This window comes from Periophthalmus magnuspinnatus, chromosome 7, assembly GCF_009829125.3.
Source record: "Periophthalmus magnuspinnatus isolate fPerMag1 chromosome 7, fPerMag1.2.pri, whole genome shotgun sequence".
NCBI classification, from domain to species: Eukaryota; Metazoa; Chordata; class Actinopteri; order Gobiiformes; family Gobiidae; genus Periophthalmus; species Periophthalmus magnuspinnatus.
The window spans coordinates 1993132-2019512 of record NC_047132.1 but is presented as its reverse complement, the minus strand read 5'-3'; the positions used below and the strand labels follow the sequence as shown (position 1 = coordinate 2019512).

Genomic DNA, 26381 nt, shown 5'->3' with positions numbered 1-26381 from the left:
CCGTCCGACCTCTAAGTCCTGTCTGGTTCTGCACTCTGCTCCCTACGTCTCTGGTCTCCGCTCCGCACCCTGCTCGCTGTCTCGGTTCTGCTCGTCCTGACTCCGCCTCTACTCACCCCACTCCCGGATCCCGGCTCACGCTCGGCAGCTTCTCTGGACTCTGGCCCGCTCCTAGCCCCCTGTTCCCCGTTAGATCTACTCATTGTTTTACTTTTCACAAACTGTAAATAAACACCGTAAAACCTCCCCAAGTGCTGCATTGTTTGGTCCGCTCACCCTGCCTTTACCTGTGTGAATTCTTCTCTCAATACTCTGTTCCACCTTGTGAGGTCATGTAATAGAGGAAGTGCTCCACTGTGTTTTTAAAAACTCCATATACCGTCATTAGAATTTACTGAACAAAAAGTTAATGGTAGCGGTTAACTTTAACTACCACTTCATGACATCACAAGGTGGAACAGAGCATTTTGAGGTTTGGAGATGTAGACAGACTAATAATAAAGTGTTACACAACTCCTAATATAGGACCCTTAAACACTTAAATCTAGGCTTATGAATTTTCTGGCTCTGTTTTTACATTATTTACTATTAGAAACTTTCCTGCTCCTACAATCACAAGATGGCCGCCGCAGGCATGGCAGCAGTGTGCGCTTCTCTCTAGCTTCCCTTTATCATATTTTTCTGGGGAAGATCGGGAGGAACCACACCATCCATGGTTCACTTCAGTCCGGGTCCTGCTACCTCCGTGTCCAGCCCAGGGTCCAGCAGCCGGTGGCGGGGAATCAGGGCAGGAGCTGGGCGCGGGAGGAGAGCTACTCACGACGGGGTCTTTCTCACTGAACTACAAACATTCTAACCCTGCCCCGGTGCTTGTTTACATCCGAGAATTGTTCACGAGGTGAGCTAATAATGCTAACACGGCTAACGGCCAACCGCGACCCGCTTATAAATGTGCTCACTTTCCCGTGTGTACTGCTGTATTATATCCTTATGTGCTTATAATTCGTGTGAGTTTAGTTACATGACTTTACACCGTTTCTGGGTTAATTTTGAAGGCATTGTTTACATTGTTTATATGCGCAGTAGCAGCCAAAAAGCTACAAGATACAGAGAAGCAGCTCTATGTAGTGTTCATGTGTTAGCATGTTATGTGGATAGCTGCCTGTGCTCTTTATAATTATTAAATGATAATACATTCATAATAATAATGATGATGTAATAATACAGCTATTCCCATAGATTTAATTTCGACTATGGAGCTACAAACACTTTCTATATTAATAATTTTCTTTTCTTTATACAATTTGAGGAGCTTGAACGTGAGTTATTGCCTGTATTTCATATATTTAAGCAGTCTTTTTAAAACAGTGTAGTTACTTTTATTGTTAATGACATTACAAGGTTTGTTTTGCCAGTGTTTGGTGCATGTTCTTTTTAGACTATGGGGGGTCACCATAGTCATATCTATTCATGGGAAATACTGATGTACGGTCATAAGCTGATACACTGCTGCTTGCAGTTCAATAGGCTTTTGCAGTTTTAGAGTGTCAGCCTTAAAGGTGCTCTATGGAACTTTTCTGATGGGGAGTCTGCCGCTTGCTTGTCCACGGAGATGTTATTGCTTTGCCTAGAATGTTCCACTGTATGGCATTAAACGTTTCTATCTTGCATTTATTTAATTACTCGACCTGGTGGAATCCATGGAAATGGAATGTTGAAATTAGAATGTTAGACAACATTCTAATATAGGGCCAACATCTCCATGGAGACGTAGAAGTAGACCTGTCAGGACAACAAATTTTGAAGCATGATATATTGCTACAGAGAAATATTATGATAAACAATAATATGAAAAGTACTTAACTGACACAATGCAGGATGATCCCAGTAAACCATTTTTTAAATGTACACTATTATTGAAAGGCCTGAGCTCAAATAAATAGCAGAATGAACCAATAATAACCCCAATAATTACCCACAGAAGTTATTTATTCTAATTCAATTTCAATTCAATTCAATTCATTTATTTTTGTAACGCCCAAAATCACAACAACAGTTGTCTCGAAGGGCGTTCATGTTTTGGTTGATGGGGGAAACCGGAGTACCCGGAGGAAACCCATCCAGACACGGGGAGAAACATGAAAAACTCCACACAGAAAGGCCTGGTGACCTGGGGATCGAACCAACCTTCTTGCTGTGAGACATGAGTGATGGCACTCAGTCACCGTGCCGCCAAGACACAAAAAACAAAACAACAGGAAGAATCAGACACAACAAGAAAAATCAGACACAACAGGAAAAATCAGACACAACAGGAAAAATCAGACAACATAAGAAATCGGCCAGGAGACCAGACGAGGAGGAGGAGAGCCGGGCGAGGAGGAGGAGAGCCAGGCAAGGAGGAGGTCCAACTGTCATCGGGGCATCTGAAAGAGATACACTCCACAGGGGGAGTGGGACAGGGGACAACATGTGAATAGCATTGCTGATGAGAAAATAGGGCAAAGTAGAGGATAGTGCTCAGGTTGCCATACTTCCCCCAGCTAGTTACTCCTACTGCAGCTTATCTTATCCCGGGTTTTAATAACCCTAACTCCCTCACTAAGTAACCTGGTCATACGCTATACCGAAGAGGAAGGTTTTAAGCCTGGTCTTAAATACAGAGACTGTGGGGGCCTGTTTAACATCAGCAGGGAGTTGATTCCATAGCACAGGAGCTTGGTAACTGAATGCTCTCCCTCCCACTGTACTTTTGGACACTCTAGGAACCACTAATAGTCCTGCATTCTGAGAGCGGAGTGCTCTGTTTGGCTGGTACGGGACAATAGCATCTTGCAGATAGGATGGGGCCATACCGTTTAGGGCTTTGTATGTCAGGAGGAGGACTTTGAATTTGATTCTAAGCTCGACAGGAAGCCAGTGCAGATATTTTAGTACAGGACTGATGTGGTCTCTTCTTTTAGTTCTTGTTAGGACTCTGGCCGCTGCATTTTGGACCAACTGGAGGCTCCTTATAGTACTTTTGGGGCAGGCGGCAAGCAGGGAATTCTATCCTCTACAGCAGTGGTCCCCAACCTTTTTTGCACCATGGACCTGAATAATGTAGGTTTTATTTTCACGGACTGGCCTTCCACACATGGCAGATAAATATGGCAAAAATAAGTTAAGTGCATAAAAAAATACAACTCAGTGGGAGCCCTGTGCTTGTTTCTTCTTTCCTTCTTGCTCACGTTTTTTTCTTTAAAAAACTCTAAATCTTATCTTTTAATCCCAGGTGCTTAGTCTCCATGTGCCAAAATAGTTTTGAAGGTTTCATTGCCTCGTTCGCTTTTCCCCACATATTACGCAGAGCGGACTCTGTGCGTGAGACTCACCTGTAGAGACAAACCCATATTTTACATAAGTAGGACTCCTGGTGTTGTCTGTTAAATTGATCTTTCTTTTTCTTGGAGGTCGTAGGCTCCTCTTCTGGCTTCCCCTTTGTTAAAAAGCTCTCCAAAGACTTTTGTTTTGGCTCATTTTCACTCCCTTGTGGCTCTACTGATGTGTTATACATTATACGTCATCGCGGAGGACAAAAGCAGATAATATACTTGCCACTACATCAAATACATTTCTGTGACAATTTTCTTGAGGATTTTCATTATATATCTACGGACAAGCTTATTAGCGGACGGGTGAAACTTACGTCGGAGAATATGCAGTCGCTGATAAATTATTTACTATTTTTGTGCGGCCCGGTAACAAATGCGTAAAGGACCGGTACCGGTCCCTGGCCGGTTGGGGACCACTGCTCTACAGCTCAGATCTTGTTATAGTGCAGAAAAATAGAAAAAATGTCCCCACTGTAGGAGCCATATGGGTGTTTTTGGTTGCTATGGCAAAGCGAGAGGGACGGGGTTCACGTGGGCAAGGTGATATGCGGGTACATTCAGAGGCACTGGTTTCCTCCTTGCTGGCAGGTGGAGATTAATTCTTCATTTTTGGTTGTTACCATACTATTTTTGTGTAGGCCTACAATTCACCATCTGTATGTGGAACCTGCTTAAGGCACTGATTGATTAAACCACCAGAAAAGGCACTACGTGAGTCAGTCTATTTCTTACAAACAGCAGCACGTTAGACCAAGGTGCTGGACCTGTACTCCTTTCTAAGCGTCAAAGGCTCAAGGTCACTACACCCACTATTGCAAAGATATATTGAACGATGAGTTGACATTGTATAATTATCAGCCTACTAGCAAGTAGCAAACCTTTCACCAAAAAAGTGTAAAGATTTAACTTTTGTTTTGAGGCTCTAAAAGGTCAATAACTACTTAAAGAAATTTTTTTTAAGCATTTTGCCATGTTATAATGTTGTTCCCTAATTACAAAACATGCCTGAAGAGGGTTTAGATGTAATTAAGTGCTGTACCGTCGTATAGTTGATGGAATCGTGAAATTGTGAACATACACTCCCAACACAACAGTAGCTAACACTTTCTTTGTCATGACTTATGTTTAGATTCCCACAATACTGTGACATAAATATCCTGCTGGACCTTATCAGACTTTTCAGAGCAGTTTAGATTTGTGCTTAGTTAGATTAGTGTAATGATAACAGGAGCCTGCAGTCTCACTTTGAGAGGGCCTAGCTTCCACTTTACAAACACTGACAGAGCCCCCTGTCATGGGACCCCCTCTGTCATGGGACTCCAGTGAACACAAACTGCTCACTTATGCAATGGGTTTAATGGGGTTAGCTCCTTAAAGAGGGAGTGTTATACAAAATCAACTTTCTACCATGTTGTATAAATTAGTCCTTAAAGGCAAAGGTCTATCCTCTGTCAGTAAATGACATGGTTCGGGGCAGCTGCAAGACTTTAGAAGACAATTGCCTATTGTAATCTATTTATATTTGTTTTTAATAAGAGAAAATTAAAATCAGATTTTTCACAATCACAGTTTTCAATCTGGACTAAATCTATTCTCTTATCACCCAGGCAAAGACACAGCTATGTAGCACATCTTTGGATATGAGTGTTATCACTATTTGTGATATAAAACAATAATATAAATAAAGAAGAAAATGTCCCTGTTTTTTGTATGCACATATTTAGTGTGTGTATAGCAGGAGTTTGTATAGCAGGCATGTGGCTCTGACTGTGTGTCCTCCACAGATGCCTGGGCAGCTCAGGAGCAGGAAAAGGAAGAGCAGCTCCCAGTCCAGAGGCACCAGGAAGGTCAGTCACTACACACATATAAACATACACCTAAACTGCTATACATGCTTCATACACTCTGTTACACACAAGCCACTACGATGCAGATTTAAGAGACATTTATGATGTGTGTTTCCATGGAACAGAACATGAGTAAAAGCTCTCCTGTTCCTTTATTTGGCTTGATCCGGGAACACGGTCAAAAGTCTGTTCTTCATATATTTGCTACACTTAGCATTGCTAATTACAGGTCTTGAAGAAATAGCAACCCACAGCAAATGTTACATAAACAATCTTTGTTATGTAATTATTAACATTGTGAGTCAGTTGTCTGCATTGTTATCTATATTGTTTGAGCAACTACTTCATTTGAAATGGTCAATTTCATATCTGGAGATAGAAATGGGCAATGTGCTAATGCGGTGCTGTGGTGAGCGTTTCAGACTCACAGCACAAAGCACCCGGGTTCATCTCCCTTTCTGTGTGGAGTTTGCATAATCTTCTCATGTATAATACAGTCAGGATTCCACTGAAAATTAGGGCTATAATCTCAGTAGCAACATCCTAGTTAAATTAGTGATACATTTTTAAAATGAATGTTTTTACTTGTTATGCTTTTTTAAAAATTTGTTTTGAGTTTGCATAACCCCAGTTCTATGAATCCCCCTGACCCTGACTGTTGTTGGCAGGTGTATTCAAGCCAGAAGAGTAAGGTGTGCCTTGACAGGTCAGGCATCAGCTGTGAGTGTGAGCAGTGGTCAGACCACAAGAGGTGCTCAGCTTCCCCTCAGCCTGTGCCCCACCATGACAAGGAGAACCAACAGGAGGCACTGTGCTGTGGCGAGCGCATGGACTACCAGGACTATAGCAAGCTCTTCCTCGATGAGGACAGCAACCAGATACTGCCTGTGGAGCACTTCTTTGGGAACATGGATGCTGTTCAGGTCATTTTATACAGAATTATATATTTAAAAATTTTTTTTTTTATATTTTCAAGTATGTTCATAACTGTCGATGAGCTGACCATTCTTGTTTACTCCTCCTACTGTTAGCCTTGTCCTCTTTACTACAACAAATACTGTCCAGTCAGGAAATGGCTTTATTTCTCTCCTATAACCTGTAAAGCACTTTGGAAAAGATATACACATAAATACACATAAAATTTATTATTGTAAGGGGTGCGACATTTATCTAAATTTAATCACTATTTGAATAGACTATAGACTGTCTATAGAAGTGGAATGAGAGAGAGTGACGTTCAGCTCGAGGTTGAAGCTAATGCCCCTTTCTGCTCGCAGTACTGGTTTGGCAGGAGCACTAGCGGGAGCATGATCAGGGGAAGAGGGCAGTTTGTTGATAGGTTATTAATGTTCATATCTTGATTTATGGACAAAATAAAATAAACAGGATCATGAATATGAATATGAATATTTTAATGGAAGAATGACAAGCCTGACAGGAGCAGTTACAGAGACGGGCAACGGTTTTTCAGAAAGTGAAATGGAGCCATAGTTGATGGAGCCGAATTGTATCCGTACTCACTTCCTGTTTGGAACGCAGTGACTTGTGGGTTAGTTATGCCCATCTGTTTATACAGTCTATGGAATGGACCCAATTAGCAGATCGCAAAGGCTGCAGTTTTTAAATGCAAGTTTTTAATCAGATTAACCATAGTAATAACCATAACCATAGTAGTTTCTGTTCTCATTTACACTCTCGAAATTGTGTTTGGATTGATTTGTACATGTTTGAGCAATCTTTAATTACTTATTTTGAAGACACCATATTGCCGATCACGCCCGCAACCAGTAGATGCCCACTGCTCTGTACTTACTTTGTTCTCCAACTTTATTTTCTTAATCTGTGATACACGTAGGATTCAGCTGCATCACATAGTAATTTTGGTACAAATAGAAAAAAAATCTGCTACTTGCTGGCGTGTTTTGCAGCTATCTATTGAAGTTGCCAGCAACTTCACAGCTCTTGGAAGCGGAAGTTTTGTAGCACACAGAAGCGCAATATGTCTTTTTTTTAAAGCATCGTAATTTCTTGCATAAACAACAAAATCTCCTGTTTTATTCTGCATAAAAATTGCTAACCCTGTAGTTTAGATCTGAGATCTAATCACTGTCACAGTTGACCAGAAAGCTGGTCAAAAACGACTAAATCTAAGTGCATCCTGCCTTCAGACTCTACAATTTCTAATACTTGGTGACATCACGCAGGACTGCCCTGATTACAGACACCTGGCGACAGGGGCTAAGTTTGAAGTGTGGATAGCTGTTGGGCCAGTCACACAATTCTTATATGTCCATACCATAGACTGTATTACAGAAGTGGACTGGGGGAGTGTGACGTCACCCATAGCATTCAGTTGCAACCAAATGAAGCTCAGTGAAGCGAGCTGTTATCACGGCTAATCTGCCACCAAGGACCATATTTGGAAATCTGAGCATGAAATCACAGAGCCAATCCGGAGCGAGCCCTACCACTTGCACCTTTGGTTTGGCAGGGGGTGGGGGCAGTGTGGCTGTATATCAACCTGTTACTAATGCTAGCGGGAGAGACCTCAAGGAAAATGGGCACTGGATTAGGTAAATTGCAACCAGAGCTCAAAGGAACCAAGGAACTCTGTGCCCATGCTGACTTCCTATGTGGAATATGGCGACTAGCGCTTCAGCTGTGTCCATTTATATATACAGTCAATGCCCCAGACCATGCCCCTCCTCCCCCTCACTCTTCCCTTTAGTCCTCCAGGTACTGCCCAGTTTAGCAGCTCTATTTGAAATGGTGGGTGTTAACTTTACACTTTAACAAGGGCACATGTTGACTTTTTATTATGTCTTATTGCTTACAGGACTTCCCTCAAAGGCCGTCCGCTCCATCCACTACTGTGTCCAGAGCTCAGAGGAGGAGACGCTACTTTGCCCTGGAGGACAGTGAGGAGGAGGAGGAGGAGGAGGAGGGAGAAGTGACGAAGAGGAGAGAGGAGGGAGAGAGAGAAGAGCCAGAACAGCCAGAACAGCACCCTGAGGAGTCCCCCTCTGATAGACACTGAAGCTAGAAGTGCAGAAACCCGAGTGCCAAAGTGAGACTGGAAGGTCGATGGAGAAGCGACCAATCCCACTGTAAACCAAACATGTGGACATACTCCGGTCCGAGGGCTGTACACGAGAGCTTATTTTGTGATATTTATTCTTAAACCTGATGAAAAGCACTTTAAATTCAAATCCTTTTATTGGGGCTTAAGGCACATTTTTTAAACTGACAATCCGATCCACATGAGACCCACGATTTATGGTCTGTCTTCCAAAAGGGGATATAGACCTTACAATTATGTTTTAAAGTGCATATGACAGGTTTTGTTATTTTTCTAATTATGATAGTACCTGTGGTTAAGTGGCAGTTTTTGGAAAAAAAAAGTTAAGTACAAAAATACTGGAAACAGCAATGAGTTCTAAAATGGAATACTTCTACCTATGTCATCAACACCTGAAAATTCCATCCAAAATGCAGGGACAATTTGTCAATCTATCAAACAGTACCACATTATTTGTTCGTGAAGGACAATTTAAGCACTTTGAACAGTAAAATACAATAAGAATAAAGTTCACACAAAAGTCACAGTGCAGCTCAACAGGTTGAGTCATATTTATGTGAAAAGGAAGGTATGTTTCTCATAGTTTAAACCTTAATTTAACAAAATAAAGGTGCTGTCATTAATTTTATTAACCTAATCATAACTATTGTGCAATTTAGAATTTTTGGCCCTTGTTAACATTATGGTTGCCAAGTAACAGTTTTATAATTACCTCTACCCAATCATATCTGGTGCTTCAACCAAGAAGTGAAATTATAAACTTAAAAAATTTTTTTTTTGTAAAATCTCACAAAATAATGACATTAATTTTGTTTAAGTGAAATGAGTAGTCTAACCTGTCATATGCACTTACCAGCTTGGCCTATTCAGCAGCCTTTGAAACTGTCAACAAGATTTAAAAAAAGCAAAAAACTGCTCCTCTCCTGGTAAAAGAATATGGCCTTTAATATTTTCTATGATGTAATTGCACTATATAATGTATGTGTAAATGAATAAGAGCCAACTGGATTTGGAATTGCTGTAGGTGGAGGTAGTGATCACAGTGATTAAAACTGAGCTGGAGGACAGGTGAGTAAAGTCTGTGGAGAAATTTGTTGTTTAACTGTCAGATTGTAGATTTGTTGACCTGGTTTATGGTTAATATCTCTGTAATTACTGGGCCTATCTGCATGAAACAAAAGCTGACACAAAGTTCAACATCTTCTGTGTCAGTATAAAAAAACAAAAGTAATTTTGTTTTTCACAGTACCGTCAGAAAGTGGTATGACCATTCAACCCCAAAGACATTGTCAGTTGAAAGGCCTTAAGCCATAAAATATGACAGGTTTGTGGATGAGGTTCAACATTTGTGGATCATAAGTTTGGATATTTCATCAAAAACATTGAATCTCTGTTAGAGTTTTATAGTCCCGTCCTCCATCTGAGATTATGCCATCAAGTTCTAAAACATGAGCGTGGCCTATTGGTCAGCCTCTGTCACGCTCTGAGTTAAGTGACAGGTGCATTAACCAATCACCGTGAGATATGTTCTGTCTTAATAGCATATATAAAGAAACCAATTACATGAGTCATGATCAAATTGCAAGAAAAAATATAAAATAGTCATTATAATGTCCAGTCATATTTAGCATGAACCAGGTGTTTTCTCTTTTTTTATATTCATGAGTGATCTATGGCTATTAATACAAGAATCCCATGCGTTTATCAGAAAACGTTTGTGTTTTAAAGTGTAACTATGTAACTGTTCTGCTAAGGGCTCTGCCATTGACATGTTTTTACTTTGCCTGTAATGTTCCACAATACAACATTCAGTGTTTCCCCTCACCATTCACACACCCAAAGTTGTATTTGGAGTGATTCGTACATGTCCGAGCATCCTTAAATTGCTTATTTTCAGGGTGCCATATTGCTGATCGGTCCCCATTCACTGCAGCCACTGATCTGTACTTACTTCATTCTATTTAATTTTCTTATATGTGTAGGATTAATCTGTTGCATTGTCATTTTAGTACAAATGAATCTGTGGCTCGTCAGTGTGATCTGCAGCTGTCCATGGTTTATTATGTCGATTAATATTGAGATTTTGCGATGTCCAAACAATGATCCATGGGTGTCATAGATACAAATGTTTAGCAGACACAAGCACAATATGTCTGCTTTAAAGATGTTTTATTGCTGAAAATAAAACACATCAAAACCATGCATTCTTACAGTGAGTGGGGTCTCCTCCTGCTTGTCTCCGTGGCGATAGGTTTAATGCAATACTGTGGAACATTCCAGGCAAAGCAATAACATTTCTATAAAGACAGGCAAATAGCACCAGACAAAGTTACATAGTACACCTTTAAAGTACAAATGAGATTTAATTGCAGCTCTGGATAGTAAATCCATAAATGTTGTTTGTTGACATGTTTTGTTATTGATTTCAATGCAAAAACACATGAATGTTCAACATATTTTTTTTAAATGAACGAATAAGTAGTACACAGTCATCAGTTATTTTTTACTCATTTGTACTAACTTTTCATTTCCTATTTTCTTGTATTGAAACTGCCTTTAATCTCATGCCTTCATTGTGGATGTGGTTTATATAATTTTATATCATGATGCCAAACAAGAACAAATAAATGCTTTTTTCACAATCCAGCGTTGGTGATTTTTTTCTACAGGTAATAAAATAAATAAGAATTAATCCTACTAAGGGTTCTTTCAATTAAACCATAAAAATTAAAAAAATCTCCTCACCCTACGAGGGTGGTCTCATCCTCTTTTCCATGCTCGGGACCTCTACCAGAGACCTGGGAGCTTGAGGGTTCTGTGCAGTAACTTTGCTGTTCCTAGTACTGCACTTTTCTGGACTGAGATGTCTGATGGTTTTTTTGGGGATCTGCTGTAGCCACACTGCCCCGAGTGCTCCGATGACCACGGGCACCACTGATACCTTCACCTTCCAGACCTTCTCTAGCTCTTCTATGAGCTGCTGGTGTTTCTCTAGTTTCTCATGTTCCTTCTTCCTGATGTTCCCATCACTTGGTTCTGTGATGTCCACCACAATGACTTTGCTCTGTTGTTTATCCACCACCACAGTGTCCGGTTGGTTCGCCGTCACCATTCTGTCAGTCTGTATCTGGAAGTCCCACAGGAAGTCCCACTGGCTCGATCATTCTCCACTACCTTTGGAGATGTTTCTGTACACTATGCTCGCCACTTGGTTATGCCGCTCCACGTATGCTTCCCCTGCAGCATCTTACACCCCGCAGTTATGTGCTGCATTGTCTCAGGGGACTCTTTGCTCAGCCTACACCTTGGGTCTTGTCTGGTGAGGTAGATCTGGGCCTCTATCGCTCTAGTGCTCAAGGCCTGCTCCTGTGCAGCCAGTATGAGTGCCTTTGTGCTGTCTTTCAAACCAGCTTTCTCAAGCCATTTGTAGGATTTCTTGATATCAGCTACTTCAGTAATATTCCGGTCGTAGGGGCTTGTCCTTCCATGATGGTTCCTCCAGCACCTCTTTCTCTGCACTGTCTGAGACATTCGCTGAGCACATCATCTGTTGGGACTGTAAGCATGTTCCTTTAATCCGATCAGAAGAATCACTGGAGACCAGAGAGTAGAATCACTCGAGTTTTATTATTCCCTATACATCCAATCTAATACACGTCAGGCATTATTGCTGTCCCTAGTACGTGCACGGAGATCTCAGGGGAAGTCCCGTTTTGATCTGAGTGCTTGACCCTGAACGCCACATTTAAACATAAATCATGAATATTCAGTAGCTGAGCATGGACATCTTCTTCCTTCTGGCACTCCTCTACCCTCCAGGTGCCCCACTGGCGCAGAGGGCCCAGAGTTATCTGTAACAGCTCAATCTGGAAGGACATGCTACACAATCTATCTATTGTCACAGTACGTTCTTTTCTATGCGATAGGGCAAGAATGGAGTGTGTTTGTGCAGTGTTGCGTGAAAGTCCTAAACCTCCTTTTAGTCTAATCTTTGATATTATGAGCAATGACGTTTACGTCCTTCAGGACCTTGTCCTTGATGTACTTATGGATCTTGGATGTTTCATCCTGGACTGTGGCTCTTACATTCACTAGTCCTCGGCCTCCTTCCTTACGGCTTGCGTACAGTCTCAGGGTGCTGGATTTGGGATGGAACTCTCCATGCATGGTCAGGAGCTTTCGGGTCTTAACATCTGTGGTCTGTATCTCCTCCTTTGGCCAGCTTATGATTCCTGCTGGGTATCTGATTACTGGCAGGGCGTAGCTGTTTATTGCCTGGGTATTGCCTTGCTCTTGCTATTGTGCTGACTCCTCAGGACTAGTCTTACTCGTCTGAGGTATCTGGCCGTGGCTGCTTTCCTTGTTTCCTCTTCAAGGTTGCCATTTGCTTGTGGGATACCAGGGTACTTGTAACTGTCCTCAGTGTCTGCTATTGTTCGTCTGGGAGGGAGACCCCTTCTGTGTGGACTACTTTCCCTCTCTTTGTCACCATCCGGCTACACTTCTCAATTCTCAACATTCCAATGTCTGTGCTGTGGATCAGTGGTTGATGTCTCGCTCATTCTTAGTATACAGCTTGATGTCATCCATGTAGAGGAGGTGACTGATGGTGGCCCCATTCCTGAGTCGTATCCATAGCCAGTATTGCTGATGATTTGACTGAGGGGATTCAGGCCTATGCAGAACAGTAGTGGGGACAGTGCGTCTCCTTGGTATATGCCACATTTGATGGTCACTTGTGCAAGTGGCTTGTCATTGGCCTCAAGGGTGGTTTTCTACAACCTCATTGAGTTTGCAATGAAGGCTCTTAGAGTCCTGTTGATGTAGTACAGCTCCAGGCATTCAGTGATCCATGTGTGTGGCATTGAGTCGTAGACTTTCTTGTAATCAATACATACATAGATATATATATATCTATATCTATATATATCTATATCTATATATATCTATATATATATATATATATATATATATATATATATACATACATACATACATACATACAACAGTATGGAGAGCCAGAGACAGGATCAAGCAGTCAACCTTCAGATAAGAGGACAAATTGGCTTGAGGCGCAGTAGTGCAGTAGTGGCTCAGGTTCATTTTTATTTGTTTATTCATCAGGGACAATGTACATAAAAAGACAGTGTTGTAGTAATGTCCACATATAATCCATTTGAAAAGTTTCACTCACATATATAAATACATTTGATAAATGAGGTGTACTGTTAAGGTATATCACGTCATAATTCTCACACCTGATTGGTCAGAGGTTTCACAGTCTAGACAGATTTAGACCACAAACCTACACATTTAACAAGTTTACACTAAAATGTTAAAAAGACAAATTTATTAAATGTAAGACGCATTATGTAACTTTTCTGATGAGGTTCTGCTAGTTTCTTGTCTCCATAGAGATATTATAGTTTTGTCTGGTTTGTATGGCATTAAACTTATCTTGCATTTTCTCCCCCATGTTTTATGGTGACAGGTGTTGATATTGTGGAACTACACCTGTCAGTGAACACGGCCTCCTCTCCACAGATCTGGTGGTGTTTTATTAAACTAGATCATTCTTAAAGCAGACACATCGTGCTTGTGTCTGCTGTACAGTCAGTCTGTGACACACGTACATCATTGTTATAATTTTATTTATTTATTTTAAATAGCAATTTTCAACAACAATGAGCAGCAGAGAGGGGAGAGGATGGAATTGTTCTTATTTTTGATAGGATGTAATTTCATTGTCTAATCTATTCCTGTAATTTAGGGACTGTAAATGGAAACTAGCGATTCAGCTCAGAACATTTCTGCACATTGTTCAAATAAACTGACAAACTGCTTGTCACTATGGAGATAGATTAGTTTAATGCCATACTGTGAAATATTCAAAGAGAAGTAATAACATCTCCGTGTTATTGCTTCTCTTTGAATATTTCACTTCTTTAACGGAACATATCCCACGGCTCCCACTTTAACGGAACATATGTAGCCTGTATTGTTACAGTTTTAAAAAGGTAAGGATTAAGAGTTATTTTTTTGGTTTTAACCCTATTAGATTTCAGCATTGAAATGAACTAATGTGAGGCTCAGTTTGCTTTCTGATTTGGTTATCAAGACAATTATCCAAACACCAAATTATAACAAACAGCATGGACATAATGTCCAATGTTTTTGTGATTAAGAATAAATCAGTGTTACATGTTATCAGTTAAAGCTATATTTGATTGTTTACCTCGTATTTGGGGACACAGTAAGATCATGTTTATGGAATAAAAAAAAATAAAAAAAATCTCAAAATCTTACATAAAGTTCCTTCATTGCACATGATCACATTTTGTAAGAACCTTGAGTACTTTAGAAGAATTGTAAATGCAGTGGTCAGATAAAAAAAAGTCCCACACACCTCCCCATACTATCCTCTATGCTGGTTCTTTGGTGTTTCCCTGCATTTGTCTGCTTCCACTGAAAATCACAATTTGAGTAGGCACAATTACACTGCCTGGCCCAAAAAAAAAAAAAAAAAAAATCGCCACCAAAAAAAGGTCACACACTCTAATATTTTGTTGGAGCACCTTTAGCTTTGATTACGGCACACATTTGCTGTTTCAATAAGCTTCTATAATGCCACAAGATTTATTTCCATCCAGTGTTGCATGTGCAATCTAAACTCCTACTTTTTAAACACATATTACAAATCTAATCAAAATCGCTACTGGATATTTTTTTTCGAAATATTGCAGCCCTACTTAGACGATTGTTTTCGGGTCAGGTTTTAGTCCACAGGGTTGCCAGATTTTCAGAGAGGTACAAGTGACAAAGCCTTTGAGTTAAACGTTGTGTGTTACAGCTGAGCAAGTGCTAATGCTTGTGTTACAGCTTTTCTTTCAAAAATTTCTATAAACTGTATATGGTCATTACCAGAGGAGGGTAGAGTAGCCAAAAACTGAAAGAGTAAAATATTTGGGAAAACTACTACTCAAGTAAGAGTAACTTTAAGAATAACTGTCAGGCCATACCATCTGATTTATAATTTTAAGTTAATGTAATTTGACTAAACATTAAATAATGCGCAAAATCTGATATAAGACAGTCACAAAACTAAATCCTATCTGAAGGAGCGCTGCAAGAAACACAAATGTTCAAATCATTTCATATTGTCGATATATAGATTTAGTGACTTGTGGATTTACTCACAGTGGGAAGAGTAATCAAAACTTTTACTCAAGTAAGAATACTATTACTTCAATAAAAAATATTACAGATGTAGGACTAAAGGTTTGCTAGAAAAGTAATTCTTTCCAAACAAATACAGCCAAAGTCACTATGAGACGTGAACTTGGCAACTATGTACTCCCCTAGACCTGTTGCAATAACAAATTTTGAAGCACAATATATTGCTCCAGACAAATATTGTGATAAACGATAATACTGAAACTACATTATGGCACTGATTAAAAGCAAAATAATCCTAAATACTAAATAGACATTATCATTAAAAAGCATGAGCTGCAACAAATAAAAAGCATAATTAACCAATTAGCTATAAAAGTGACTTAATCGACCATCTACAACTCAAATCTTATCTCCCCTTTCCCAAAGAAAATGAAAGATAAATATTGAGCCTAAAAATATACTGTTCTAGGCATCGTATATTGATTGATAGTCGATATAGTAATTATTGTGACAGGCCTATAGTCTCCCTCACTGCAGCCGCCTCCTCTTCCCTCTCACTGGTTCCTTGGCCCTCCCTTTCGCTGGTTCCTTGGCCCTCCCTTTCGCTGGTTCCTTGGCCCTCACTTTCGCTGGTTCCTTGGCCCTCCCTTTCGCTGGTTCCTTGGCCCTCCCTTTCGCTGGTTCCTTGGCCCTCCCTCTCGCTGGTTCCTTGGCCCTCCCTCTCGCTGGTTCCTTGGCCCTCCCTCTCGCTGGTTCCTTGGCTCCTCCCAGCTTCTGCCTGCCCCGCTTGTAGACCTTCCCGGGGTCACACTGTAGGTTGTGGGCTCCCTTCTTGTGGCAGGCGATGTGTACCAGTTTGAGATTGTGGCGGGTGAAAAGAAGCCGGTAAAAGTAATCGACGCTGATGCCAGAGGTTGAGCATTTCTTGTGGCAATGGACTAGGGTGGGGAGGATACTGCGCTTTTTCTCAATCCTGTCCAAGAGGAGAGGTCTTATGTCAGGGAATCACAAAATAATAAATATACAAGTATCAGATTAAAGTCGCTGTACTTGATTTTTACTGTAAAAAGTCATTCCTCACTTACCTTATGCATTTGGAATGCCCTAGTTATTGAAGAGCTCAGTTTTTAACCAACACAGTTTTCAATCAGGACTAAGGCCTAATCCCAATTCTACCCTCTAGGTCTTTGCCTTAGCCCTTGGTTTTCTGCAGCTATGAGAGCTGAAGGGGTAAATCAATCAATCATTATCACTTTATTTATCCCAGAGGGACAGTAAAATACTGAGAAATAATAGAAAAGCTCAAACAAAAGTCTCAGTGCAGCTCAACAGGTAGGGTCATCAGATCCAGTGTCAGTGCAGCGTAGAATTTCAGAGCTAGATGGCTAGCATAGCTTCATGCAGGGTCGCCATGGATACAGGCAAAGCAATCTGCTCAAATCGCACAATCCAATAGTCCTAAACTTCCATCCTTTAAACTGCCCAAGCTGCACTTCTTAGTTGGTCAAAATCTCAAAATATTATGTAAAAAAAATTGAGCAGTTTTTAAACTTTTTTAGTTTTTATCTTGTGTGTGACAGTCAGTCAGCCACAAGAGCAGCCAACCATGACCATAGAAACTACAGTTCTATCGAATCCCATCTCTCTTTAGCAGCAGGACTGTACACCCCTTCAAACAGAACCAATTCAGATGCACGCTTCAAACCAAGGCGTGGGAGTTTGAAGAAACAACGAAATGCGCTGGTGAAATGAACAAAAGCAAAAAGGAACAGTCTTATAACTTTACAAATGTCATTGAAGTGATGATATTTGTGAGTTTGCTTTGCACCACTGTCATTTGCTCAAAGCAGAACAAAAAAAGAATTGGGATTGGGCCTACATCAGATCCAAACAGACACATTTACAACCATGCAGTGTGTGAGTGGAACATTCATACACGTGCCTACCTGTGGTCCAGGTTCCACGTGCTGAAGAGCACCCTGCTCTCTCTGCTGCTGTATGGGTTTATGGAGTGGAGAGATTGGCACAGAGCCTCATCAAACGAGCCCTGCACAGGACACACAGGACACAGCCACAGTGAGGAGGAGACCAAGGGCACCAGTGTGGTAGAAGTCTCAACTTTTCTGTTGTCCAAGTCTTTTAGTTTAGTCTTAAAATAAAGGAGCCGAGTTCCGTATTTCGAGTATCATAGCAACCAAAGAGCTAATCTGGAGTGAAGCTGTTGAAGGTAACTCTTCCTGCCCACACCGCTGGTTTAGCAGGAGGTGGGTGCTTAGCAACACTGTCAATCAAACCAAACACTAGCGGGGAGCAACTATGGGGAAAGAAGGCACCTGATTTCTCTGTTATTAATGCACATACCATGTCCTATTTACAGACAAAATTGTGAAATAAAAAATCCAGGAAAATGTAAAGTGGGTTTATAACGAACATTTTAAAGACTAAAATGGCAGCAGCAGTTACGGAGAGAGGAGCAATGTTTTTTTTAGTAGGTTAGCTATGTAGTATGTATTTACAGTCTATGGGGTGAAGGAGGCTTTAGAGTGACACCTGGCACGTGAACCATCCCTCTGCAGTGCACAGCCGGCTCTGCTCCTCCTCAGTGCGGTCGAAGTATGCTCCGTTGTACTGATCCTCCTTCAGCATGTGGCACAGAGTCTGCAGCGTTTTCTCAAACTCTGCCCTGATCTTAGCCTGCTCTATGGACCTGGAAGCCTCACTCACCTGCACCACAGGAGAAACATTTGAGAAACATCTCAGAAACAACTCACAAACAACTCACAAACAACTCACAAACAACTCACAAACAACTCACAAACAACTCACAAACAACTCACAAACAACTCACAAACAACTCCAAAGTAGCCAGGCTGGTCAGACAGATAGACTATGTCATTGTATTATTACTCAGCCTGATTCAGTCTGGTATTGCTTGAGGAATTTCAACTTTAGATAAAACAATGAATCACTAAATGAATAAATAATTTAAAAAAAAAGCTTCTGAATTTAGTAAATCCCTCTAATACATAGTAAATTATGGCAGTCTCCACTGACAGATGTAGTGCAGAAAATGAATCTCTGATTGGTTAAAGTAAATATGACAGGTTTTCATGTTTTTTCTAATTCCGTTTGGTTTGGGAGGATTGTTCCAGTGTTAAATATTTATCATAGTTTTACATAAATTAAGAAATGTACAGAAATACAGGAAGTATAGATGAGTTCAGAATCCCTCTACCTTTGTCATCAACACGGACGACAGTTTAAATCTTCATTAAACAAAATAAAGGTGCTGTTATATATTTTTATTAGTCTAATCATAACTATTGAGTACTTTTGATTTAAGTTTTGGCCCTTGGTCACATTATTATTACAGCTAGGTAACAGAACTGAATGACCTGAAATATCTGCTGCCAGTGTTCTACAGGAAGTAAAATCATAAACTTCACCAAAATGAAAAACTAATATATGAACTTTAACTTCTGGCTTGAAACGGCATTCAAACTAAGCAGTACCAGAGTGGATTTCACTGTATAGAATATAATGACCGATAGTGTCTGTTCTAGCTCTGAGGGCCCAAGTCGGTGAGTGAAGGTACCTCCTTCATGTAGCTGCGGATCCTGGCCTCACAGTTAAATCTCATGTAGGACGACTTGGTCTTAAACCGAGAATCCACTCCTGGAATGACAATGTAAATGTTAGAGCGCTCAGTACAGCACAGAAATGCTATTTCTCTCACTGCCAGCTCAGTTCTTGTTATCTCAGTCTACATCATCAGAGGTATAATGCTCCCTACAACAGAAGCACAGCCAGACTAGACTGCACTAGACTGGAATGGACAACAATATCTCATTGTGTTGAAATTTCATGTCTCCGGGTGCTGGGCCCTGTACTGATGTAAATCAAATTCTCCTGTGTTACAACTCCAGCCTCATGCCTCTTCTACAAGACTGAGAATGTCACTGCCAATCTCTGAACTCATTATTATACTGTAAGTAAGTAAGTCAGAGTATTGTCACTTTAAAATAATATTACTGCTGAGAGGGCTGGGAAGGTTGATTGGTGGTGGAGAGGTAGTATAGTTTTGGTTAATATTTGTCTTCACTTGTTTAAACCATTGCTTTTGCATTTTCTGGATCCTTCACTGTTTGTTTATTTATTTATTTTATTTTATTTTATTTATTTATTTCAGGGACAATGCACATTAATAAACATTTGTAAATATGCCAGAACTGTTTATTTATTCAATTTCATTGTTATTTCAATTTTATATTAAAGAAATAAACATTTACATAGCAAAAAATAATATTGCTCAAGTATAAGAAATAAGTAGTAATGCTGTTTATGTTGTACTACTATAGTAGTGCATGTGAATGTTGAGTGAGTTGTGTTACCGGTAAACCATTGGAGGTCCTGGTCCCTGGTCTCCTTCTCAGATGTGTCGTCCAGGTTCCGGAGCATGTCCCTGAGGAGCTTGTGTCTCTGGGGGGAGGGAGGGTCAGACAGTAGGCTCCTGACTGCCTCCACCAACTGCAGCCGGAGGTCTGTACTCAGCAACCGCTCCAGCTCACTCACCACTGTAACACACACAACATGAAGGGCAGTGGGCTCTCCAATGAAACAAGAAAACTATTGGTTTTCAGAGAAGAGCAATTTTTTCCCCATTACGTTGTACTTTGCCATGAAATATCCAAAAGATAAAATCACAATGTTGAAACTGATCATTTCTGTTATTAACTAGACCCACAAACCCACTGAATTACAGCAAAACTCTGCATTTAAACAATATTCATTTTTGTTGCCCAGCCATCTGTATCAAATATTATTGACCTTTAAAATGTTGTTAAGCAAAGCAAAACTGCCCGTGTTTTAGAAGACCACCGACAAGAACGTGAACAGGTCACATGACTCTAATGATAAATGCTAATTTATATGTATCCATAGTAACAGAAAAAACACAAATCTGTCAACTGGACAAAACGTTGAGGGGTAAAGATGTTTGGCTGCTCATCGAAGCTGCTTATTCAGTTCTGGTAAGATTGTTGATGGACACTGCTTTATATTTATCTGAAAGGAGGGGCTACCTACACTGAAACTAACACACCTATTGTTTAGTTTCTGTTTGTAGGCTAGATCTATAGAGCTGCCCTAAGTGTGCACTTAGCCAGAGTCATATTTAGCATAACCATTCAAGCCCCTAATGGATTCTTTCACACCTATGAGCATCCTGGCTCATAGGAGATTTCTTTTCTCTGGCTAAGATATGAACCTCACTATCTTCAAAGGAGTGGTTAGTGTCTTTGAGATGGAGATGTACGGCGGACTGAGGTTCAGAGGAGCTCTCACGACGGTGTTGGTACATCCTCTTAGGGAGTGGCTGTTTCGTTTCTCCAATGTACAGCTCACTGCAGTCCATTCAGAATAGTGAAGACTTTAGGCGTTTTTAGTTTCAGTGTAGTTAGCTCCTCCCTTCAAATAGATATAAGGCAGTGTCCACCAGCAATCTGACCAGAACTGAAGAAGCGGCTTGGATGAGCAGCAAAATGTCTTCACTCCTACAACATTTTGTCCAGTTGATAGATTTGATATTTTTCTTTTACTCTGGGTCATTTATAAAGTTTTCCTACTTTCAAGACCATCAAAATGTTTTATATCAACAAACCACTCACACATGAGAGGTGAGACAGGTTAAATGTCTTGTCAAAGAACTGTACCTGTGGAGGACACCATACTGTTGTTGTGTCCTTAGGCAAGACAGCTGCATTGTGATGACACAGATTGGCAACCTTGCTCCTGCCTGTCTACCCCAGGGCAGCTATGGCTACAGAAGTAACTTACCACCAACACCACCAGATGCAGTGAATAAATAATACAATGTAAAGCGTCTGTATAAGGGAATGGTGCAATGTAACTATGCTTATGCTCTTCAGTATAGCTAATAACCAGGTTACTTAGTTTAATGTCACTCTGAACTAACTATGACCAGATTGGCTGGGAGTGACATTAAACCTGGGATAAGACAGGCTGCAGTAGGAGATAACAAGCTGGGGGAAGTATCGCAACCTGAGCACTATCCTCTGCTTCCTCCTATTTTCTCATCAGCAATGCTATTCACATGTTGTCCCCTGTCCCACTCCCCCTGTGGACTGTAACTCTTTCAGATGCCCCGATGACAGCTGGACCCTCTCCTCCTCCCCACCTGGCCCTCCTCCACCTGCCTCCCTCTCCTCCTCCACCCCCTCCCTCCTCCTCACCTGGCCGATTTTTCCTGTTGTTTGATTTTCCTGTTTGTTTTTGTGTGTAGGCAGCACGGTGGCTGAGTGGCAACACTCATGCCTCACAGCAAGAAGGTTTAGTTCGATCCCCGGGTCGCCCAGGCCTTTCTGTGTGGAGTTTTGCATGTTTCTCCCCGTGTCTGGATGGGTTTCCTCCGGGTACTCCGGTTTCCCCCATCAACCAAAACACGAACGCCCTTCGGGACAACTGTTGTTGTGATTTTGGGCGTTACAGTGTTACTTTGTTTTTATGTGATGTCTTTATGTACAACTGCTCTGTGTGCCTTTTGAATTGTCAACTTAGGGATAAATAAAGTATTATTGAATTAAAAAGCATGTCTGAATGTCCTGAATAGTACAATACAAATCAAATACATTATTACTTTGTTATTTTGTCCCAGTCTCAAGCAACTTCCTCTGTTTGTTTTACAATGAGAATGTGACAATGGGAATGCCACCTACCCCCCTTCCAGCTCTGACCCTGGGACAGCAGCACCAGCTCACAGTGCTCTGGCAGAGACCCAAAGCCCTCCTCTGTGACCAGCGTCCCATCAGAGGAAAGGCACAGCTGGGCTCCAGACACGGGTACCTGCACAAACCATACAGCTGTAGTCATGCTAGCCTGCTAGAAAAATACTCTGAAAATATAAATATATATATATTTTTTAAGTTATTCAAGTAAATGTGAGTAAATGTAAGTGAGTACCACCCACCACTGCTTGTTTTCAAATATAAAAAGAATAAGAGGTTTGCACACTCACAATCTAAACCCAGTGTACTCACAGCCACTGGACACAAGAAGTTGGTTCATGTGCCTTGCCCAATGACACAACTCCAACATGCACTGCCAATAATAGGAATCAAACTGCCCCCGGTCCTGCTCCTGTTCCAGCTATTTAAGTAATGTTTTTTTCCCTCCAAATTATATCAACAGTAAGTGAGATTTGCTGATTTCTGTTCCAGTGCCATGCGTAATTGCGCGCGGAGCTTGAAGGGCTAGACTCGAAGAAGAGCGGAAACAGCGGACAAAGTAAAAGTAGCGGGTGGTGTCTAACCCTGAGGTACTGGCAGGCTTTTCGGGTGAGCTCCTTCAGGCTTCGGGCCGCTACTCCGTACTTCCGACTGTCGCTCACGCCGCGGACTTTTACCGCTTTGGTTTTCCTGAACAGCCCAAACATGTCCAAGCCACAGACCGACCCGGGACTCCTGTTTTGGTGACGTGCTTTTGGCTCGGCACTTCTCCGTCTTCCTCTTCTTGTTTTGGGCAATTGGCGAGTAATTAAAAAATGTATTACCGCCCTCAAGTGGAGGGCCGTAAGCAGTGTTTAGCAGGGAGATAAAAATAAAAATAAAACATCTCCATATAGTAATTATGGAAGCCCGTTTCCGCCATGAAAAAAAAAATAAAAGCCCCACAGAAAGTCGAAATTACGAGTTTTAAACTCGTAATTATGAGTTTAAAACTCGTAATTATGAGTTTAAAACTCGTAATTATGAGTTTAAAACTCGTAATTATGAGTTTAAAACTCGTAATTACGAGTTTAAAACTCGTAATTTCGACTTTTAAAACTACTAATTATGAGTTTAAAACTCGTAATTATGAGTTTTAAAACTACTAATTATGAGTTTAAAACTCGTAATTTTGGGAATGTAACATTTACAAAAAGTGAACCTTATCAATTTTGATTAAATGAATTTGGTATTTTAATAATTTCCTCAATAAACCAGCGGGGTTGTGACCAGCTGGCACTCTGCTCAGACCAGGAAAACGAGCGCTCACAGACACAGAGCACAGCTCATGAGTGGTCAGAACAGCACTCAGGGCCCACTGATTTGTTCAAGACGCCAGAAACTTTACTGGAGCTTAATTTATTCATTTTTTAAAAGTATGTAGGTGATAAACATAACAGTCCTCCTCCTGTCTCCTCTGCTCTGTACACTCAGTTGCAGTGTGCTACATATGGAAGCCCGTTTCCGCCATGAAAAAAAAAATAAAAGCCCCACAGAAAGTCGAAATTACGAGTTTTAAACTCGTAATTATGAGTTTAAAACTCGTAATTATGAGTTTAAAACTCGTAATTATGAGTTTAAAACTCGTAATTATGAGTTTAAAACTCGTAATTACGAGTTTAAAACTCGTAATTTCGACTTTTAAAACTACTAATTATGAGTTTAAAACTCGTAATTATGAGTTTTAAAACTACTAATTATGAGTTTAAAACTCGTAATTAGAACTTTTAAAGTCTTAATTGAGCTTGTAGCACACTGCAACTGAGTGTACAGAGCAGAGGAGACAGGAGGAGGACTGTTATGTTTATCACCTACATACTTTTAAAAAATGAATAAATTAAGCTCCAGTAAAGTTTCTGGCGTCTTGAACAAATCAGTGGGCCCTGAGTGCTGTTCTGACCACTCATGAGCTGTGCTCTGTGTCTGTGAGCGCTCGTTTTCCTGGTCTGAGCAGAGTGCCAGCTGGTCACAACCCCGCTGGTTTATTGAGGAAATTATTAAAATACCAAATTCATTTAATCAAAATTGATAAGGTTCACTTTTTGTAAATGTTACATTCCCAAAATTACGAGTTATAAACTCATAATTCATACTTTTAAAAGTCCTAATTACGAGTTTTAAACTCATAATTAGTAGTTTTAAAAGTCGAAATTACGAGTTTTAAACTCGTAATTACGAGTTTTAAACTCATAATTACGAGTTTTAAACTCATAATTACGAGTTTTAAACTCATAATTACGAGTTTAAAACTCGTAATTTCGACTTTCTGTGGGGCTTTTATTTTTTTTTTCATGGCGGAAACGGGCTTCCATAGCTACAAGCTCAATTAAGACTTTAAAAGTTCTAATTACGAGTTTTAAACTCATAATTAGTAGTTTTAAAACTCATAATTACGAGTTTTAAACTCATAATTAGTAGTTTTAAAAGTCGAAATTACGAGTTTTAAACTCGTAATTACGAGTTTTAAACTCATAATTACGAGTTTTAAACTCATAATTACGAGTTTTAAACTCATAATTACGAGTTTTAAACTCATAATTACGAGTTTAAAACTCGTAATTTCGACTTTCTGTGGGGCTTTTATTTTTTTTTTCATGGCGGAAACGGGCTTCCATAAGTAATAGACATGAAGTAAACAGAAAAACTGACACGTACATAGTTTAACTCTGCATAATAATTTAGGCTGTGCACATATTCTTTTTCATAATTCAGATAAAAAAGCCTAGACAAAGACAGGTAGATTTCCTGCATTATTAGAATCACAAATATACCAATTTAAACACTTTGTAATTGCCTGGATAGCAACTTTAGCAGTTTTAATGAAGAACAGAGAAGAGCTGAGATGATTTGTCCAGTGCAGACCCAAGTGCGTTTATTACGAACACCAAAAAATATAACAAAAATCACAGCAAAATAAAAAAAATAAAAAATAAAAAATAAAAATAAAATGCATGGCCATATCATCCTTTTGTGGAATATAGGACATTTAATTGTTAATGTAAACCGTGTTCTAATGTACACATCATGTTTGTAGATGACATTTGGCCCTGGGAAGTTCTGGGAAGTGTTCAGTGAAGCAGGATTAACAGCAGACACTCTTTCATATACAGGGGGCATAGGTACATTTCAAATTTTTGACTGCCCCATAGCACACATGGTAAGTATATGAAGCACTAATAGAATATCAGTACATTTTGTGTTGTCAAAGGAGGTCAAGAATGATGTCAACTGTAATGAAAGACTCAAAGTGGGGCTTGCTTGATTGTCTCTTTCTACTCATTCCACTCACATGTTAATATTACTAAAAATAACTCTGCATAGTTATGTTCCCACATTTTGTATTTTTGTTTTAGCCTAGTTTATATAGCTCTTTGTTGAAGAATTAAAGTAATGGTCAGGACCAAGAAATGTGGGACCCATCGATACTTTGCATTTGGTGTTATCAACATTCTCTGGGGGTGTGATGCTAATTGAAGACATTACTTTGTTAGCAGCTCTATTAGACTTTAAAAAGAGAGCGTGTTAGTTAATTAGTTAGTTGGAACTACAACAGGTCAGATTATTTGTGCTGTTAAAACCAGTTACAAGCTAGTTAGCATTAGCCAGGAGTATTTTCAGTCACTCTCGCCCTTAACATCAATCAAGACACTGTTCTGTTAAATGGGTGTGTTTTTCTACCATTTAAATAAATTATGCCATGACGCTATCTACTCCCTTTGCTCTTTATGAAAATAAACGAGCCTGACTCATTTTAAGAGGATAAAGCTTAGTCTACATATAAACACACTGAGGTCCTCACAGGGATCTATGGCTTCTCAGCGTGTGTGTTACTATAGCAACGAACGCTACTCTATGGTAGATACCAAGACACAGGTTATTGTCAACGCTTTCAAGCAGTTCAGTTTTGTATTTCTTCCTGAATTATGCACCATTAATTCCTATAAAATATTAATTCCTTCACTATAATCCTATCTACTTCATATATTTGCAATTACACGTCAAACATAATTTTACCCGTAGCTACACGTGAACTCCATAAACCCCGGCCACATGGTACAGTCCACTGTCAACATGGCGGCGGCAAGATTTGGTGAATGCGAGGGTAGGGGTGCTCTCTAAAACC

At 40.2% G+C, this 26381-nt stretch overlaps 2 protein-coding genes across 2 annotated transcripts; one reads left to right on the top strand and one right to left on the bottom strand.

Annotated features, from left to right (window-relative positions):
• The first annotated feature begins 683 nt into the window (after nucleotides 1-683).
• Nucleotides 684-10947, top strand: c7h1orf174 (chromosome 7 C1orf174 homolog). Its single transcript, XM_033970315.2, has 4 exons — nucleotides 684-898; nucleotides 5159-5221; nucleotides 5890-6144; nucleotides 8058-10947. The coding sequence occupies exons 2-4, from the start codon at nucleotides 5159-5161 to the stop codon at nucleotides 8256-8258; spliced, it is 519 nt and encodes a 172-aa protein (XP_033826206.1). The 5' UTR covers nucleotides 684-898; the 3' UTR covers nucleotides 8259-10947.
• Nucleotides 10948-13384: 2437 nt separating this feature from the next.
• On the bottom strand, nucleotides 13385-22995 carry dffb (DNA fragmentation factor, beta polypeptide (caspase-activated DNase)). The gene is made up of 7 exons (XM_055222934.1): nucleotides 22804-22995; nucleotides 22211-22337; nucleotides 19868-20050; nucleotides 19072-19151; nucleotides 18027-18200; nucleotides 17423-17523; nucleotides 13385-16449 (listed from the first exon to the last, which is right to left on the bottom strand). Exons 1-7 carry the CDS (start codon nucleotides 22924-22926, stop codon nucleotides 16005-16007), a joined length of 1233 nt encoding a protein of 410 aa, XP_055078909.1. The 5' UTR covers nucleotides 22927-22995; the 3' UTR covers nucleotides 13385-16004.
• Between the last annotated feature and the right edge of the window lie 3386 nt (nucleotides 22996-26381).